This window comes from Ammospiza caudacuta, chromosome 1 (assembly GCF_027887145.1).
Source record: "Ammospiza caudacuta isolate bAmmCau1 chromosome 1, bAmmCau1.pri, whole genome shotgun sequence".
NCBI classification, from domain to species: Eukaryota; Metazoa; Chordata; class Aves; order Passeriformes; family Passerellidae; genus Ammospiza; species Ammospiza caudacuta.
The window spans coordinates 156153394-156172958 of record NC_080593.1 but is presented as its reverse complement, the minus strand read 5'-3'; the positions used below and the strand labels follow the sequence as shown (position 1 = coordinate 156172958).

Genomic DNA, 19565 nt, shown 5'->3' with positions numbered 1-19565 from the left:
CACTTTGAGGGTGTCGAGGCATCCATGGGGTTGAGATTTGGGGTCTTCTGAGAGGTCTGAGGGGAAATTTGGGGGGGTCTGTGAGGGGAAAATGGGGGGAGATTTGAGGGGTCCTTTGGGGGGATCTGAGGGGAAATTTGAGGGGTCTGTGTGGGGGTAATTGGGGAAATTTGGGGGATGCATGAGGGAGAAATGGGAGTGACTGAAAGGGGAACTTTTGGGGGGTCTGAGGGCGAATTTGAGGGGCGCTTTGGGGTTCAGAGGGGATAATTGGGGCTGAGGGGCTTTGAGGGGTCTGTGAGGGGAAAATGGGGGGGACTGAAGGGGAAAAATGGGGAGGGTCCTGTGAGGGGTCTGAGGGGAAATTTTGGAGGGTCCATGAGGGGAGAGTGGGGTGAATGAGGGGGGAGATTTTAGAAATCCTTTAGCAGGATCTGAGGGGAATTTTGGGGGTGCATGAGGAGCAAATGGGTGGGAATGAGGGGGGACCTTTTGGGGGTCTGAGGGGAATTTTGGGGGTCCCTGAGGGAAAATGGGGGTGAGGCATTAGGGATCATTTGTAGGGAATATCTGAAAAATCTGAGGGGAATTTTGGGGGTCAATGAGGGAAAATGGGGGTGAGGCATTAGGGATCATTTGTGGGGAATATCTGAAAAATCTGAGTGGAATTTTGGGGGTCCCTGAGGGAAAATGGGGGTGAGGCATTAGGGATCATTTGTGGGGAATATCTGAAAAATCTGAGGGGAATTTTGGGGGTCCCTGTAGGGAAAATGGGGGTGAGGCATTAGGGATCATTTGTGGGGAATATCTGAAAAATCTGAGGGGAATTTTGGGGGTCCCTGTAAGGAAAATGGGGGTGAGGTGTTAGGGATCATTTGTGGAGAATATCTGAAAAATCTGAGGGGAATTTTGGGGGTCAATGAGGGAAAATGGGGGTGAGGCATTAGGGATCATTTGTGGGGAATATCTGAAAAATCTGAGGGGAATTTTGGGGTCTCATCCCCCCAACTCCCCATTTCTCACCCCGATTTCTCCTCTCTCTCTCCCCAGAGCCCCCCAGCCCCCCAGGAGGATTTGGGGCGTTTTTGGGGCGTTTTTGGGGCCATGTACGCCGTGTACAAGCAGACCCACCCTCCCACAGGGTTGGAATTTTCCCTTTATTGCCATTTCTTCTCGGCTGCTGAGCGCAACCTGGTGGTGGCTGGAACCTCTCAGCTCTTTGTGTATCGCCTGAACCATGAACCTGAGGTGAGCCCTCCAAATGAACCCCAAAAATGGACTCCCCAGGAAAAAACACCCCAAAATAACTCTCCAAAATAACCCCAAAAATGAGCAGCTCCCACAGAAAAACCCCCAAATAACTCTCTAAAATAACCCCAAAAATGAACTCCCGCACACAAAAAAACCAAAATAACCCCAAAAATGAACTCCCCCCACAGAAAACCCCCAAAAAACTGTCCAAAATAACCCCAAAACTGAGAAAAAAAACCAAAATAACCCCAAAAATGAACTCCCCAGGAAAAAACACCCCAAAATAACTCTCCAAAATAACCCCAAAAATGAGCAGCTCCCACAGAAAAACCCCAAAAAACTGTCCAAAATAACCCCAAAAATGAGCCCCCCACAAAAAAATCCTCCAAAAATTCTCCAAAATAACCCCAAAAATGAACTCCCCCCACAGAAAAAAATCCTCCAGAAATTCTCCAAATCACCCCCAAAACTGACTCTCACAAACTGATTCTCACTGAAAAATACCCCAAAAACTCGTCCAAGAAAAACCCCAAAAACAATTCCCAAAAATGATCCCCAGAAACTGATCCTCACAGAAAAATACCTCAAAAATCCCCTCCAAAATAACCCCAAAAAATGACCCTCCAAAAACTAAGTTGTCCACAAAAAACGCTCTAAAATAACTCTAAAAATGACCCCCCAAAAATGACCCCACAAAAATTGATCCACTGGAAAAACACCCGAAAAAAAAACCCCAAAAATGAACCCCCCCCACCAAAAAACCCCAAAATTTCTTCCACAGTGACCCCCCAAAATGAGTCCCCCAAAAAAGAACCCTGCAAAAAACTCTCCAAAATAATCCTTAAAAATGAACCTCACACAAAAAAACCCCAAAAATCTCCTCCAAAATCACCCCAAAAAGAACCCCCAAAAAACCTGATTCTTCTGGAAAAACACCCCAAAAAATTTTCCAAAATAACCCCCAAAAATGACACCCCAAAAACTGATCCCCCCCAAAAAACCCCTCTAAAATAACCCTAAAAATGACCCCCCAAAATGAACCCCCCAAAATGATCTCCAAAAATGAGCCCACAACAAACTGATCCTTCCAGAAAAAAAACAAAACAAAAATGACCCCCAAAAACTGATCCTCCCAAAAAACACCCCAAAAATCTCCTCCAAAATAACCCCAAAAATGACCCCCAAAAACTGATTCTTCCAGAAAAACACCCCAAAAAAACTCCTCCAAAATGACCCCAAAAATGAGCCCCCAAAAACCTGAATGTCCTAGAACACCCCAAAATAACCCCCAAAAATGACAGCCTAAAATGGATTCCCCACCAAAAAAACCCCAAAATTCCCTCCAAATTAACCCCAAAAATGACCCCCCAAAAACTGATCCTTCCACAAAAACACCCCAAAAAAACTCCTCCAAAATAACCCCAAAAATGACCCCCCAAAAACTGATCCTTCCACAAAAATACCCCAAAAAATCTCCTCCAAAATTACCCCCAAAAATGACCCCCCAAAAACTGATCCTTCCAGAAAAACACCCCAAAAAATCTCCTCCAAAATTACCCCCAAAAATGACCCCCCAAAAACCTGAATGTCCTAGAACACCCCAAAATAACCCCCAAAAATGACCCCCCAAAAACTGATTCTTCCAGAAAAACACCCCAAAAAAACTCCTCCAAAGTGACCCCAAAAATGAGCCCCCAAAAACTGATTCTTCCAGAAAAATAACCCAAAAATCTCCTCCAAAATGACCCCAAAAATGAGGCCCCAAAAACCTGAATGTCCTAGAACACCCCAAAATAACCCCCAAAAATGACCCCCCAAAAATGAATCCCCCACCAAAAATCCCCAAAAATCCCCTCCAAAATTCCCCGAAAAATAACGCCTGAAAAACTGATCCTTCCCAAGCCCCCCCAAAAACTGATCATCCCAGAAAAACACCCCAAAAAACCTCTCCAAAATTACCCCTAAAAACGGCCCCCAAAAATGAACACCCCACACAGAAAAACCCCCCAAAACTGTCCAGAATAAACCCCAAAAAACTGATTCTCACAGAAAAACTCCCAAAAACAAAACCCCCAAAATGACCCCCCAAAAAAACTGATTCTCAGAGAAAAACACCCCAAAAAACTCCTCCAAAATAGCCCCCAAAAAAACCACCCAAAAAAACTGATCCATTATCACCCCCAAAACAACCCCCAAAAACTGCTCCCAAAAAAAACCTCTCCAAAAGAACTCCCAAAAGTGACCCCCTAAAATAACTCCTGGATTTTCCCTTTTTCCCCCCAATTTCCCCAATTTCTCTTTTCCCCCTTTTCTCCCTTTTCTCGTTTTTTGTGTTTTTTCCTTTTTCCTCCCTTTGTGCTCCCATTCCCCCCCCCAATTCCCCCAAATTTCCCCCCAATTTCCCCACTCTCCCCAAATTCCCTTTTTCCCCATTTTCCCTTTTTCCTCTTTCCTTCCCCCTTTTCCCCTCTCCCCTTTTTCCCTTTTCCCCCTCTTTTCCCCTCTTTTTCCCTCCTTTATTCTCCCCTTTTCCCCCCTTTTCTTCCCCCTTTGTGCCCCCTTTCCTCTCCCAATTTCCCCCCCAATTTCCCCACTCTCCCCAAATTCCCTTCTTCCCCATTTTCCCCTTTTCTCCTCTTTCCTTCCCCCTTTTCCCTCTTTCCCCATTTTCCCTTTCCCCCCTTTTTCCCCTCTTTTCCATTTTTCCCTTTTTCCCAATTTCCCCCTATTTTCCCCTTTTTCCCCCTTCCTGTCTCTCCTTTTCTCCTTTTTCCCCTTTTCCCCAATTTCCCCCCTTTTTTCCTTTCCCCTCTATTTTCCCCCTTTTTCCTCTTCCCCTGTCTCTCCTTTTCCCCCTTTTCCATTTTTCCCTTTTCCCCAATTTCCCCCTTTTTTTTCCATTTCCCCTTTTCCCCAATTTTCCCTTTTTCCTTTCCCCCATTTCCCCCTATTTTTCCCCTTTTTCCCTCTTCCCATCTCTCCTTTTCCCCTTCCCCCCCTATTTTCCATTTTCCCCTTTTCCCCATTTCTCCCTTTTTTCCCCTTTTTTTCACCTTCCCCCCTTTCCCCTTTTCTCTCCTTTCTCCCCTTTTCCCGTTTTTCAAATATTCCACTTTTCCCCCTTTTCCTCTTTCCCCCAATTTTCCCTTTCCCACCCAATTCCCCCCAATCCCCCCCAGTTTCTCTCATTTCCTCCCCCAATTTCCCATTTCCCCCAAAATCCCTTTTCCCCCTTTCCCTCCTTTCCCCCCTTTTTTCCCTCTTCCCCCCTTTCCCCCCTTTTCCCCTTTTCTGCCCCCTTTGTGCCCCCTTTGTGCCCCCTTTGTGCCCCCTTTGTGCCCCCTTTCCCCTCCCAATTTCCCCCCCAATTTCCCCACTCTCCGCAAATTCCCTTTTCCCCAATTTCCCCTTTTTTCCTCTTTCCTTCCCCCTTTTCCCCTTCCCCCCTTTTTCCCTTTCCCCCCTTTCCACCGTCCTTTCCCCCTTTTCCCCTCTTTTCCATTTTCCCCTTTTTCCATTTTTCCCCTTTTCCCCTTTTCCCCAATTTCCCCTTTTTCCTTCCCCCCCTTTTCCCCCTATTCTTTCCCCATTTTCCCTCTTCCCCTGTCTCTCCTTTCCCCCTTTTCCCCCTTTTCAATTTTTCCCTTTTCCCCAATTTCCCCCTTTTTCCCCCCTTTTCCCCCCTTTTCCATTTTTCCCCAATTTCCGCCTTTTTCCATTTTTCCCCTTTTTCCCCTTTTCCCCAACTTCCCCTTTTTCCTTCCCCCCCTTTTCCCCCATTCTTTCCCCTTTTTCCCTCTTCCCCTGTCTCTCCTTTCTCCCTTTTCCCCTCTTTTCCATTTTTCCATTTTTCCCCAATTTCCCCCTTTTTCCCCTTTCCCCCCCTTTTCCCCCCTTTTCCATTTTTCCCCAATTTCCCCTTTTTCCTTCCCCCCCTTTTCCCCCTTTTCCCTCTTCCCCTGTCTCTCCTTTCCCCCTTTTCCCCCCCTTTTCCCCCTTTTCCATTTTTCCCCAATTTCCCCCTTTTCCATTTTCCCCTTTTTCCCCTTTTTCCCCTTTTTCCCCATTTTTCCCCTTTGTGCTCACTGCCTCCATTTGATTGTTTCCCTGCCAGGCCCCAGGAAAAGGTGACAGGAATGGGGGTGAGTGACTGAATTTGGGGCATTTGGGAATTCCTGGGGATTTTTGGGGGGATTTCCTGCATTTTGGGGATGATCCTGCTCTTTTTTTCTGGGTGATTTCCTCATTTTTTGGATAATTTTCTCATTTTTTTGGGCTGATTTTCTCTTTTTTTTTTCCATAATTCTCCCATTTTCGGGGGAAATTTCCTCCTTTTTTCATAAAATTCTCTCACTTTTGGGGCAATTTCCTCCACTTTTTGGATAATTCTGCCATTTTTTGGGTTGATTTTCCCCTTTTTTGGGACAATTTCCCTTTTTGGGATTGACTTTTCTCCTTTTTGGGCTGATTTCCCCCCATTTTTAGGCTGATTCCCTCCCTTTTTTTAGGTTAATCCCTCCCCTTTTTGGGACAATTTTCATTTTTGGGTTGATTTCCCCCCATTTTGGTTTGACTTTTTCCCTTTTTGGGCTGATTTCCTGATTTTTGGGTTGATTTTCCCCATTTTTAGGGCGACTTCTTAATTTTTGGGACAATTTCTCCCCTTTTTTGGGCTGATTTTCTTCTTTTTGGGCTGATTTTCCCCATTTTTCAGGTGATTCCCTCCATTTTTGGGGTGATTTTACCCCCTTTTGGGACAATTTCCCTTTTTGGGGTGATTTTCCCCCTTTTGGGGTTTTATTTTCCCCTTTTTGGGGTGATTTCCTTATTTTTGGGTTGATTTTCCCCTCATTTTTTGGGTGATTTCTCCCCTTTTTGGGACAATTTTTCCCCCTTTTGGGGTTTATTGTCCCCATTTTTGGGCTGATTTTCCCCTTTTTGCTTCAATTTTCCTTTTTGGGTTGATTTCCCTCCTTTTTGGGCTGTTTTCCCCCATTTTAGGGTGTTCCCCTCCTCATTTTTAGGGTTGATTTCCCCAATTTTTAGGGTGATTTTTCCCTTTTTGATACAATTTCCCTTTTTGGGTTGATTTTCCCCCTATTTGTGCTGATTTCCTCCTTTTAGGATTGATTTCCCCCATTTTTGGGGTGATTTCCTCCCGTTCTGGGCTGATTTCCTGATTTTTGGGTTGATTTTCCCCATTTTTAGGGACAATTTCTTCATTTTTGGGACAATTTCTCCCCTTTTTGGGCTGATTTTCCCCATTTTTAGGGTGATTTTCCCCTTTTTGGGCTCGTTTTCCCCTTTTGGGTTGATTTTCATCTTTTTGGGTTGATTTTCCCCATTTTTAGGGTGATTTCCAACCTTTTTGGGCTCATTTTCCCCTTTTGGGTTGATTTTCCCCTTTTGGGTTGATTTCCCCCCTTTTTGGGTTGATTTTCCCCTTTTGGAGTTGATTTTCCCCTTTTTGGGTTGATTTTCCCCTTTTTGGGTTTATTTTCCCCATTTTTAGGGTTGATTTTCCCCTTTTTGGGCTCTTTTTCCCTTTTTGGGTTGATTTTCCCCTTTTTGGGTTCATTTTCCCCTTTTTGGGTTGATTTTTCGCCTTTTGGGTTGATTTCCCCCCTTTTTGGGCTCATTTTCCCCTTTTGGGTTGATTTTCCCCTTTTGGGTTGATTTTCCCCTTTTGGGTTGATTTTCCCCTTTTGGGTTGATTTTCCCCTTTTTGGGCTCGTTTTCCCCTTTTGGGTTGATTTTCTCCTTTTTGGGTTGATTTTCCCCATTTTTAGGGTGATTTCCAACCTTTTTGGGTTCATTTTCCCCTTTTGGGTTGATTTTCCCCATTTTTAGGGTGATTTCCAACCTTTTTGGGTTCATTTTCCCCTTTTGGGTTGATTTTCCCCTTTTTGGGCTGATTTTCCCCATTTTTAGGCTGATTTTCCCCATTTTTAGGGTGATTTCCTCCCTTTTTGGGCTCATTTTCCCCTTTTGGGTTGATTTTCTCCTTTTTGGGTTTTTCCCCTTTTGGGTTGATTTTCCCCTTTTTGGGTTGATTTTCCCCCTTTTGGAGTTGATTTCCCCCCTTTTTGGGCTCATTTTCCCCTTTTGGGTTGATTTCCCCCTTTTTGAGCTGATTTCCGAACCCCGAAAAAACCCCAAAAAACCCTGAAAACCCCCCCAAAAAAACCCCAAAAAGCCCCCAAAAAACCCTGAAAAACGCCCAAAAAAACCCCAAAAAGCCCCCAAAAAGCCCCAAAATCCCCAAACTGGAATTTCTCTCCCCAGAGGGCAAGGGCCAGCGGGAGAAGCTGGAGCTGGTGGCCTCGTTCTCCTTCTTTGGCAACGTGATGTCCATGGCCAGCGTGCAGCTGGCCGGCGCCAAGAGGGACGCGCTGCTGCTCAGCTTCAAGGACGCCAAGGTAGGGGGGAAAGGCAGAAACAGCGCGGGAAAATCGTCAAAAATGGGGGAAACAGAAAAAAGCAAAATAAAATTGGGGCAGGGCAAAAAAAAACCCCCAAAAAATCCCACCAAAAATACTCAAAAAATCCAGAAAAAACCCCAGCAAAGCCATTTTGGGGTGCTGTGTCTCAGTGTTGGGGTGCATCATTCACTTTTGGGGTGCTGTGTCTCAGTGTTGGGGTGCCATAACTCACTTTTGGGGTGCTGTGTCTCAGTGTTGGGGTGCCATCATTCACTTTTGGGGTGCTGTGGATGACTTTGGGGTGCCATTGGTGACTTTGGGGTGCTGTGGGTGGTTTTGGGGTGCCATTGGTGACTTTGGGGTGCTGTGGCTGGTTTTGGGGTGCCGTTATGACTTTGGGGTACCGTAACTCGTTTTTGGGGTGCCTTTCCCAGCTGTCGGTGGTGGAGTACGACCCCGGCACCCACGACCTCAAGACTCTGTCCCTGCACTACTTCGAGGAGCCGGAGCTCAGGGTGAGCCCAGAACCCCAAATTTACCCCAAAAACCCCCAAATTCACCCCAAAAATGGATTTTGGGGTTCCCTCAGAGCTCAGGGTGAGCCCAGAACCCCAAAACCCCCAAATTCACCCCAAAAATGGGTTTTGGGGTTCCCTCAGAGCTCAGGGTGATCTGGGACCCCAAAGTCCCAAATTTACCCCAAACCCCCCTCATTTACCCCCCAAAATCCCCACATTTTACCCCAAAAATGGATTTTGGGGGTTCCCCCAGATCCCAGAATTCTTCCAGAACCCAAAAATCCCTGATTTTTTTTCCCCCCAAATCCCCAAATTTTCCCCTAAAATGGATTTGGGGGTTCCCTTTGGTGCATTTTGGGGTTCCCTAAATCCCAGGGTCATCACAGAACCCCAAAATCCCTGAATTCCCCCCCACATTTTGGGGTTCACCAGATCCCAGGGTTGTCCTGACCATCCCAAATCCCCCCAGATGTGTGGGGTGACTTTGGGATGGATTTTGGGGTTCCCAAATCCCATTTGGAGTTCCCAAACCCCCATTTTTTCAGGATGGCTTTGTTCACACAGGGCTCTGGGATGGATTTTGGGGCTCCCCCAGATCCTAAATCCATCCCAATCACCCCAAATTCCCATTTCTCCAGGATGCCTTTGTGCAGGACATTCACACTCCATGTCTGGGTGTGGGGTCACTCTGGGATGGATTTTGGGGTTCCCAAATCCCATTTGGGGTTCCCAAACCCCATTTTTGCAGGATGGCTTCGTGCAGAACACGCGCCCAGAGCTCTGGGATGGATTTTGGGGTTCCCAAATCCCATTTGGGGTTCCCAGACCCCATTTTTGCAGGATGGCTTCGTGCAGAACACGCGCCCAGAGCTCTGGGATGGATTTTGGGGTTCCCCTGGATCCTAGAGCCCCCCTAAATCCCCATTTATTTTTCAGGATGGCTCCATGCAGAAGATGCCCACAGAGCTCTGGGATGGATTTTGGGGTTCGCAAATCCCATTTGGGGTTTCCCTGGATCCCAGATTTATCCCAAATCCCCATTTTTCCACAATGGCTTTGTACAGAACGTGCACCCAGAGCTCTGCGATGGATTTTGGGGGTTCCCCTGGATTTGGGGTCTCTCCAAGCACCCCAAATCCCGTTTTTTGCAGGACAACTTCATGCAGAGCATTCACAGGGAGCTCTGGGATGGATTTTGGGGTTCCAGGTTTATCCCAAACCCCGTTTTTTGCAGGATGGCTTTGTGCAGAACACGCACCCAGAGCTCTGGGATGGATTTTGGGGTTCCAGAGCCCCCCCAATCACCCCAAATCCCGTTTTTTGCAGGACAACTTCATGCAGAACGTGCACAGGGAGCTCTGGGATGGATTTTGGGGTTCCAGGTTTATCCCAAACCCCATTTTTGCAGGATGGCTTTGTACAGAACACGCACAGGGAGCTCTGGGATGGATTTTGGGGTTCCAGAGCCACCCCAATCACCCCAAACCCCGTTTTTTGCAGGACGGCTTCGTGCAGAACGTGCACAGGGAGCTCTGGGATGGATTTTGGGGTTCCGGATCCCCTGAAATCCCCATTTTTTCAGGATGACTTTAGACAGAACATACACCCAGAGCTCTGGGATGGATTTTGGGGTTCCAGATCCCCTGAAATCACCCCAAACCCCGTTTTTTGCAGGATGGCTTCATGCAGAACGTGCACAGGGAGCTCTGGGATGGATTTTGGGGTTCCTGAGCCACCCCACTCACCCCAAACCCCGTTTTTTGCAGGATGGCTTCGTGCAGAATGTGCACAGGCAGCTCTGGGATGGATTTTGGGGTTCCAGATCCCCTGAAATCACCCCCAACCCCGTTTTTTGCAGGATGGCTTCGTGCAGAATGTGCACAGGCAGCTCTGGGATGGATTTTGGGGTTCCAGATCCCCTGAAATCACCCCCAACCCCGTTTTTTGCAGGATGGCTTCGTGCAGAACGTGCACAGGGAGCTCTGGGATGGATTTTGGGGTTCCAGAGCCCCCCCAATCACCCCAAACCCCGTTTTTTGCAGGACGGCTTCGTGCAGAACGTGCACACCCCCCGGGTGCGCGTGGACCCCGACGGGCGCTGCGCGGTGATGCTGATCTACGGCACCCGCCTGGTGGTGCTGCCCTTCCGCAGAGACTCCCTGGCCGACGAGCACGAGGGGCTGGTGGGAGAGGGGTGAGAGACCCCCCCAGACCCCCCCGGGGCGCCCCAAATCCCAGAACCAGCCCCCCTGAACCCCCCACCCCGCAGGCAGAAGTCGAGTTTCCTGCCCAGCTACATCATCGACGTGCGCGAGCTGGACGAGAAACTGCTCAACATCATCGACATGCAGTTCCTGCACGGCTACTACGAGCCCACGCTGCTGATCCTCTTCGAGCCCAACCAGACCTGGCCCGGGTCAGTCTGGGGGTCCCACGGGGATTTTGGGGTGTTTGGAGGAAATTTGAGGGTTTTTGGGGGGGCTTTGGGGTGGTTTGTGGGGGTTTTGGGGTTCCCAGCCCATGCAGTTCCTGCACGGCCACTGTGAGCCCGCCCTGCTGATCCTCTGTGAGCCCAACCAGACCTGGCCCGGGTCAGTCTGGGGGTTTGGGGGCATTTTGGGGGGTTTTGAGGCAGTTTGGAGGGAATTTGGGGTGTTTTGGAGGGGATTTCAGGGGTCCCGGCCCATGCAGTTCCTGCATGGCCACTGTGAGCCCACCCTGCTGATCCTCTCTGAGCCCAGCCAGACCTGGCCCGGGTCAGTCTGGGGGTTTGGGGGGATTTTGGGGTGTTTGGAGGAAATTTGAGGGTTTTTTGGGGGGTTTTGGGGTGTTTTGGAGGGGATTTCAGGGGTCCCAGCCCATGCAGTTCCTGCATGGCCAATGTGAGCCCACCCTGCTGAACCTCTGTGAGCCCAACCAGAGCTGGCCCGGGTCAGTCTGGGGGTTTGGGGGGATTTTGGGGGGCTTTGGGGTATTTTGAGGGGATTTCAGGGAGTTTTGGGGTGGTTTCAGGAGTTTTGGAGGGGGTTTTAGGGGTCCCGGCCCATGCAGTTCCTGCACGGCCACTGTGAGCCCACCCTGCTGATCCTCTGTGAGCCCAACCAGACCTGGCCCGGGTCAGTCTGGGGGTTTGGGGGACCTGGAGCAGTTTCGGGGGAATTTGAGGCAATTTTGGGCGGATTTGGGGCAGTTTGGAGGGAATTTGAGGGACTCTTCAAGGGGTTTTGGGGTTCCCAGGCCATGCAGTTCCTGCACGGTTACTGTGAGCCCACCCTGCTGACCCTCTGTGAGCCCAACCAGAGCTGGCCCGGGTCAGTCTGGGGGTTTGGGGGGATTTTGGGGAGATTTGGGGTGTTTTGGATGGATTTCAAGGGGCGTTTAAGGGGATTTCAGGAGGTTTTGGGGTTGTTTGAGGAGATTTTGGGGGGTTTCAGGGGGTTTTGGGGTTCCCAGCCCATGCAGTTCCTGCATGGCCACTGTGAGCCCACCCTGCTGAACCTCTTTGAGCCCAACCAGAGCTGGCCCGGCCAGTCTGGGGATTTGGGGGGCTTGGAGCAGTTTTGGGGTATTTTCTGGGGGATTTGGGGGTGTTTTAGGGTTTTCTGGGGTGGTTTCAGTGGTTTTGGGGTCTCAGGGGGTTTTGGGGTTCCCAGCCCATGCAGTTCCCCCATGGTTACCGTGAGCCCACCCTGCTGATGGTCTCAGAGCCCAACCAGCCTGGGCCGGGCCAGTCTGGGCTCTGGGGGGATTTGGGGTCAGGCTGTGTTTGTCACCCCCAGGTGACACGGTGTCCCCACAGGAGGGTGGCAGTGCCATGGGTGGGGTCAGGCTGTGTTTGTCACCCCCAGGTGACATGGCTGTCCCCACAGGAGGGTGGCAGTGCCATGGGTGGGGTCAGGCTGTGTTTGTCACCCCCAGGTGACACGGTGTCCCCACAGGAGGGTGGCAGTGCCGTGGGTGGGGTCAGGCTGTGTTTGTCACCCCCAGGTGACACGGTGTCCCCACAGGAGGGTGGCAGTGCCGTGGGTGGGGTCAGGGTGTGTTTGTCACCCCCAGGTGACATGGCTGTCCCCACAGGAGGGTGGCAGTGCCATGGGTGGGGTCAGGCTGTGTTTGTCACCCCCAGGTGACATGGCTGTCCCCACAGGAGGGTGGCAGTGCCATGGGTGGGGTCAGGGTGTGTTTGTCACCCCCCAGGTGACACAGAGGTGACACGGTGTCCCCACAGGAGGGTGGCAGTGCCATGGGTGGGGTCAGGGTGTGTTTGTCACCCCCAGGTGACACAGAGGTGACACGGCTGTCCCCACAGGAGGGTGGCAGTGCCATGGGTGGGGTCAGGGTGTGTTTGTCACCCCCAGGTGACACAGAGGTGACACGGCTGTCCCCACAGGAGGGTGGCAGTGCCATGGGTGGGGTCAGGGTGTGTTTGTCACCCCCCAGGTGACACAGAGGTGACACGGTGTCCCCACAGGAGGGTGGCAGTGCGGCAGGACACGTGCAGCATCGTGGCCATCTCGCTGAACATCCTGCAGCGCGTGCACCCGGTGATCTGGTCCCTGAGCTCGCTGCCCTTCGACTGCACCCAGGCACTGCCTGTGCCCAAACCCATCGGTCAGTGACACTGACAGTGACAGTGACACAGTGACAGTGACACAGTGACACAGTGACACAGTGACAGTGACACAGTGACACAGTGACGGTGATCTGGTCCCTGAGCTCGCTGCCCTTCGACTGCACCCAGGCACTGCCTGTGCCCAAACCCATCGGTCAGTGACACTGACAGTGTGACAGTGACACTGTGACAGTGACACAGTGACAGTGACACAGTGACACACTGACAGTGACACAGTGACAGTGACACAGTGACGGTGACACAGTGACAGTGACAGAGTGACACAGTGACAGTGACACAGTGACAATGACACAGTGACACTGACAGTGACACAGTGACACTGACAGTGACAGTGACACAGTTACAGTGACACAGTGACAGTGACACAATGACACAGTGACAGTGACACAGTGACAGTGACAGTGACAGTAACACAGTGGCACAGTGACACAGTGACAGTGACAGTGACACAGTGACAGTGACACAGTGACACAATGACACAGTGACAGTGACACAGTGACAGTGACACAGTGACACAATGACACAGTGACAGTGACAGAGTGACACAGTGACAGTGACACAGTGACACAGTGACAGTGACACAGTGACAGTGGCAGTGACACAGTGACAATGACAGTGACACAGTGACAGTGACAGTCAGTGACACAGGGGGTGTGGTGACACTGACACTGTCCCCATGTCCCCCATGTCCCAGGGGGTGTGGTGACAATGACAACACTGTCCCCAATGTCCCCAGTGTCACAGGGGGTGTGGTGGCCATGACAATGACACTGACACTGTCCCCATGTCACCATGTCCTAGGCGCTGTGGTGATGGTGTGATGAGGGTGACAGTGGTGATGGTGTGGTGACAATGACACTGTCCCTGTCCCCATGTTCCAGGGGGTGTGATGACGATGACAATGACACTGTCCCCAATGTCCCCATGTCCCCAATGTCCCAGGGGGTGTGGTGATGGTGACAATGACAATGACACTGATACTGTCCCCATGTCCCAGGGGGTGTGGAGATGGTGACAATGACAATAACACTGTCCCCATGTCCCAGGGGGTGTGGAGATGGTGACAATGACAATAACACTGTCCCCATGTCCCAGGGGGTGTGGTGATGCTGACTTTGACAGTGACACTGTCCCTATGTCCCAGGGGGTGTGGTGACAGTGACAGTGACACTGTCCCCATGTCCCAGGGGGTGTGGTGACAATGACAATAACACTGTCCCCATGTCCCAGGGGGTGTGGTGACAGTGACAGTGACACTGTCCCCATGTCCCAGGGGGTGTGGTGACAGTGACAGTGACACTGTCCCCATGTCCCAGGGGGTGTTGTGATCTTCGCTGTGAACTCGCTGCTGTACCTGAACCAGAGCGTGCCCCCGTACGGGGTGGCCCTGAACAGCCTCACCTGCGGCACCACCGTGTTCCCGCTGCGTGAGTGACACTGTCCCCTGTCACCTGTCCCTGTCACCCGTCACTGTCCCTGTCCCTGTACGGGGTGACACTGAACAGCCTCACCTGCGGCACCACCGTGTTCCCTCTGCGTGAGGGACGCACCTGGCCCCGTCTCTGTCCCCTGGCCCTGTCTGTGTCACTGTCCCCTGTCCCTGTCCCCATCTCTATCGCTATCCCATTCCCATTTCTTGTGTCCCCATCCCTGTCCTGTCCCTGGCGCTGTCCCCATTCCTGTCCCTGTTTCCATCCCTGTCCCCATCTGTGTCCGTCTCCCCACTTGTGACACTCTCCATCCCTGTCCCCGTCCCTGCTGTGACTGTCCCCATCCCTGTCCCATCCCTGTCCCTGTCCCCACTGTTCCTGTCCCTATCCCTGTCCCCATCCCCACTGTCCCTATCCCATCCTTGTCGCTGTCCCCATCTGTGACTGTCCCCGTTTCTGTCCCCATCCCTGTCCCCACTGTTCCTGTCCCATCTCTGTCCCTGTCCCTGTCCCCACCCCAGCTGTGACTGTCCCCGTCACTGTCCCCATCCCCACTGTCCCTGTCCCAGCTGTCCCCTGTCCCCATCCCCACTGTGACTGTCCCCATCGCTGTCCCCATCGCTGTCCCTGTGCTGTGCCCACTGTCCCTGTCCCCACCTGACTGTCCCTACCTGACTGTCCCTGTCCCCGTCGCTGTCCCCATCCCTGTCCCTGTCGCTGTGCCCACTGTCCCCACCTGACTGTCCCCATCGCTGTCCCCATCCCTGTCCCTGTCGCTGTCCCCACTGTCCCTGTCCCCACTTGACTGTCCCTGTCCCCGTCGCTGTCCCCAGGGATCCAGGAGGGCGTGAGGATGACTCTGGACTGTGCCCAGGCCACCTTCATCTCCTACGACAAGATGGTCATCTCGCTCAAGGGGGGGGAGATGTGAGTCTGGGGGGGTCCTGGGGGTGTCCCCAGGGGTTTGGGGTGTCCCCAGGGGTTTGGGGTGTCCCCTGTCCCCCCCTGAAGTGCCACCCCCTGTCCCAGCCATGTCCTGGCTCTGCTCAGGGACAGGGTGAGCTCTGTCCCCTCCTGCCCTGGGACACCCCTGGGGGTTTCTGGGGTGACTTTTGGGGGTCTCCAGGGATTGTGGGGGGGCCCGGGGGTGTCCCCAGTGGTTTGGGGGTGTCCCCAAGGGGTTGTCACCCCTCTGAGTGTCCCTTTGCCATCCCAGCTCTGTGCTGACGCTGATCGCGGACGGGACGCGCTCTGTCCTGTGGGACAAGGGGGGGTCCCTGGGGGTCCTGGTTTTTCTGGGGGCGTCCCCAGGGGTTTGGGGGTGTCCCCAGGGGTTTGGGGGTGTCTCAAGGGGTTTGGGGGTGTCCCCAGGGGTTTGGGGGTGTCCCCAAGGGGTTGTCACCCCCTGAGCTGTCCCTTTGCTGTCCCAGCTACGTGCTGACGCTGATCACGGACGGGATGCGCTCCGTGCGCTCCTTCCACTTCGACAAAGCGGCCGCCTCCGTCCTGACCACCTGTGTGAGCACCTGGGGACACCTGGGGACACCGGGGACACTGGGGACACCTGGGGACACTGGGGACACTGGGGACACTGGGGACACTGGGGACACTGGGGACACCTGGGGACACTGGGGACACCTGGGGACACTGGGGACAACTGTGTGAGCACCTGGGGACACTGGGGACACCGGGGACACCTGGGGACACCTGGGGACACTGGGGACACCTGGGGACAGTGGGGACACCTGGGGACACCGGGGACAGTGGGTACACCTGGGGACACCTGTGTGAGCACCTGGGGACACCGGGGACACCTGGGGACAGTGGGGACACCTGGGGACTCCGGGGACACCTGGGGACACCGGGGACAGTGGGTACACCTGGGGACACCTGTGTGAGCACCTGGGGACTCCGGGGACACGTGGTGACCCTGAGGTGACCCCGGGTGCCGCCGTGCCCGCAGATGGTGCCGCTGGAGCCGGGCTATCTGTTCCTGGGCTCCCGCCTGGGCAACTCGCTCCTGCTCAGGTACACGGAGAAGCTGCAGGAGGCGCCCGCGGGGCCGGGCAGGGACGGGCCCGACAGACAGGTGAGACCTGAGCCACACCTGGGCACCCCACATCCACCTGGGCACCCCAAAATCCTCCCCAAGAACCCCAAACCCTTTCCGAGATCCCAAATCCCCATCCCAGAGCCGGGCCGGGCAGGGACGCGCCCGACAGACAGGTGAGGCCTGAGCCACACCTGGGCACCCCACATCCACCTGGGCACCCCACATCCACCTGGGCACCCCAAAATCCACCTGGGAACCCCAAAATGAACCTGGGAACCCCAAATCACACCTGGGCACCCCAAATGCACCTGGAGATCCCCAAATCACACCTGGGCACCCCAAATCACACCTGGGCACCCCACATCCACCTGGGCACCCCAAATCACACCTGGGAACCCCACATCCACCTGGGCACCCCACATCCACCTGGGCACCCCAGATCCACCTGGGCACCCCAAATCCACCTGGGCACCCCAAATCCACCTGGGCACCCCAAATCACACCTGGGAACCCCAGATCACACCTGGGCACCCCAAAATGAACCTGGGAACCCCAAAATGAACCTGGGAACCCCAAATCCACCTGGGGATCCCAGATCACACCTGGGCACCCCAAATCCACCTGGGCACCCCAAATCACATCTGGGCACCCCAAAATGAACCTGGGAACCCCAAAAATCACCTGGGGATCCCCAAAATTGACCTGGGCACCCCAGAACTCACCTGGGCACCCCGAACCCGTCCCTTTCCCCCAGGAGGAGCCCCCGGTGAAGAAGAAACGCTCGGAGCCATCGGGGCCGTGGGCAGGTGGGGACACCTGGGGACACCTGGGGACACCTGGGGACACTGGAGACACCTGGGGACACCTGGGGACACCTGGGGACACTGGAGACACCTGGGGACACCCTGGGGACACCTGGGGACACCCTGGGGACACCTGGGGGACACCTGGGGGACACCTGGGGACACTGGAGACACCTGGGGACACCCTGGGGACACCTGGGGGACACCTGGGGACACCTGGGGGACACCTGGGGGACACCTGGGGACACCCTGGGGACACTGGAGACACCTGGGGACACCCTGGGGACACCTGGGGGACACCTGGGGGACACCTGGGGGACACCTGGGGACACCCTGGGGACACCTGGGGACACCTGGGGACACTGGAGGCACCTGGGGGACACCTGAGGGACACCTGGGGACACCTGGGGGACACCTGGGGACACTGGAGGCACCTGGGGGACACCTGGGGACACCTGGGGGACACCCTGGGGGACACCTGGGGACACCTGCGGACACCTGGGGACACCTGGGGGACAACTGGGGGACACTGGAGGCACCTGGGGGTACCTGGGGGACACCTGGGGACACCCTGGGGACACCTGGGGACATCCTGGGGACACTGGAGGCACCTGAGGGTACCTGGGGACACTCTGGGGATGCCTGGGGGACACTGGGGACACCTGGGGGGATTTGGGGACACTGGGGCACACCTGGGGACACTCTGGAGGCACTGGGGGGGTGACACCGGTGACAGCAGGTGACAGTAGGTGACACAGGTGTGTCCCTGTCCCAGGGGGTGACACAGATGACACAGGGTGACACAAGTGACAGTAGGTGACAGAGGTGACAATGGGTGACAGTAGGTGACAGTGGGTGGCAATAGGTGACAGGTGTGTCCCTGTGCCAGGAGGGTGACAGCAGGTGACACAGGGTGACCCAGGTGTGTCCCTGTGGCAGGGGGGTGACAGCAGGTGACAGCAGGTGACACAGGGGTGACACAGGTGACAATGGGTGACACAGGATGACGCGTGTGTGTCCCTGTGCCAGGGGGGTGGCAGTAGGTGACAGAAGGGTGACAGTGGGTGGCACAGGTGGCACTCCTGTCCCTGTGCCACGGGGGTGACACTGGGTGACGCAGGGGTGACAGTGGGTGACAGAGGGATGACAGTGGGTGGCACAGGTGGCAGTGGGTGGCACAGGTGGCACAGGTGGCACTCGTGTCCCTGTGCCAGGGGGGTAGCAGCGTGTGGCACAGGTGGCACAGGTGGCACTCGTGTCCCTGTGCCAGGGGGGTGACACTGGGTGGCACAGGTGGCACAGGTGGCACTCGTGTCCCTGTGCCAGGGGGGTGACACTGGGTGGCACAGGTGGCACAGGTGGCACTCGTGTCCCTGTGCCAGGGGGGTGACACTGGGTGGCACAGGTGGCACAGGTGGCACTCGTGTCCCTGTGCCAGGGGGGTGACACTGGGTGGCACAGGTGGCACAGGTGGCACTCGTGTCCCTGTGCCAGGGGGGAAGCCGCAGGCTCAGGACGAGGTGGACGAGATCGAGGTGTACGGCAGCGAGGCGGCCTCGGGGACACAGCTGGCCACCTACTCCTTCGAGGTGATGTCATTGTCATTGTCACCTGTGTGTGTGTCACCTGTGTGTGTGTCTGTCACCTGTGTGTGTGTCACCTGTCACCTGTCTGTAACCTGTGTGTCACCTCCCTGTCACACAGCTGGCCACCTACTCCTTCGAGGTGATGTCATTGTCATTGTCACCTGTGTGTGTGTCACCTGTGTGTCACCTGTGTCACCTCCCTGTCACACCCAGCTGGCCACCTACTCCTTCGAGGTGATGTCATTGTCACCTGTGCGTCTGTCACCTGTGTGTCACCTGTGTGTCACCTGTGTGTCTGTCACCTGTGTGTCACCTGTGTGTCACCTGTCTGTCACACCCAGCTGGCCACCTACTCCTTCGAGGTGATGTCATTGTCACCTGTGTGTCACCTGTGTGTCACCTGTGTGTCTGTCACCTCCCTGTCACACACAGCTGGCCACCTACTCCTTCGAGGTGATGTCGTTGTCACCCGTGTGTCACCTGTGTGTCACCTGTGTGTCTGTCACCTGTGTGTCACCTGTGTGTCACCTGTGTGTCACCTCCCTGTCACACCCAGCTGGCCACCTACTCCTTCGAGGTGATGTCATTGTCACCCGTGTGTCACCTGTGTGTCACCTGTGTGTCACCTGTGTGTCTGTCACCTGTGTGTCTGTCACCTGTGTGTCGCCTGTGTGTCTGTCACCTGTGTGTCTGTCTGTCACCTGTGTGTCTGTCACCTCCCTGTCACACCCAGCTGGCCACCTACTCCTTCAAGGTACTGTCATTGTCACCTGTGTGTCACCTGTGTGTCACCTGTGTGTCACCTGTGTCACCTCCCTGTGGCTCCAGCTGGCCATGTACTCCTTCGGGGTACTGTCACCTCCCTGTCA

The 19565-nt window shown here is 54.1% G+C and overlaps 1 protein-coding gene across 1 annotated transcript in view; it reads left to right on the top strand.

Moving 5' to 3' along the window:
• The window catches only part of CPSF1 (cleavage and polyadenylation specific factor 1), a 62356-nt gene that overhangs the window by 987 nt on the left and 41804 nt on the right, over positions 1-19565 (top strand). The window contains exons 2-14 of the mRNA XM_058808940.1: positions 1051-1248; positions 5366-5393; positions 7537-7670; positions 8108-8188; positions 10234-10385; positions 10461-10607; positions 12663-12802; positions 14141-14251; positions 15088-15181; positions 15685-15772; positions 16218-16343; positions 17062-17113; positions 18605-18699. Coding sequence (XP_058664923.1) covers positions 1105-1248; positions 5366-5393; positions 7537-7670; positions 8108-8188; positions 10234-10385; positions 10461-10607; positions 12663-12802; positions 14141-14251; positions 15088-15181; positions 15685-15772; positions 16218-16343; positions 17062-17113; positions 18605-18699 — 1392 coding nt within the window. The 5' untranslated portion in view covers positions 1051-1104. The remainder of the gene's footprint in view (positions 1-1050; positions 1249-5365; positions 5394-7536; positions 7671-8107; positions 8189-10233; positions 10386-10460; positions 10608-12662; positions 12803-14140; positions 14252-15087; positions 15182-15684; positions 15773-16217; positions 16344-17061; positions 17114-18604; positions 18700-19565) is intronic.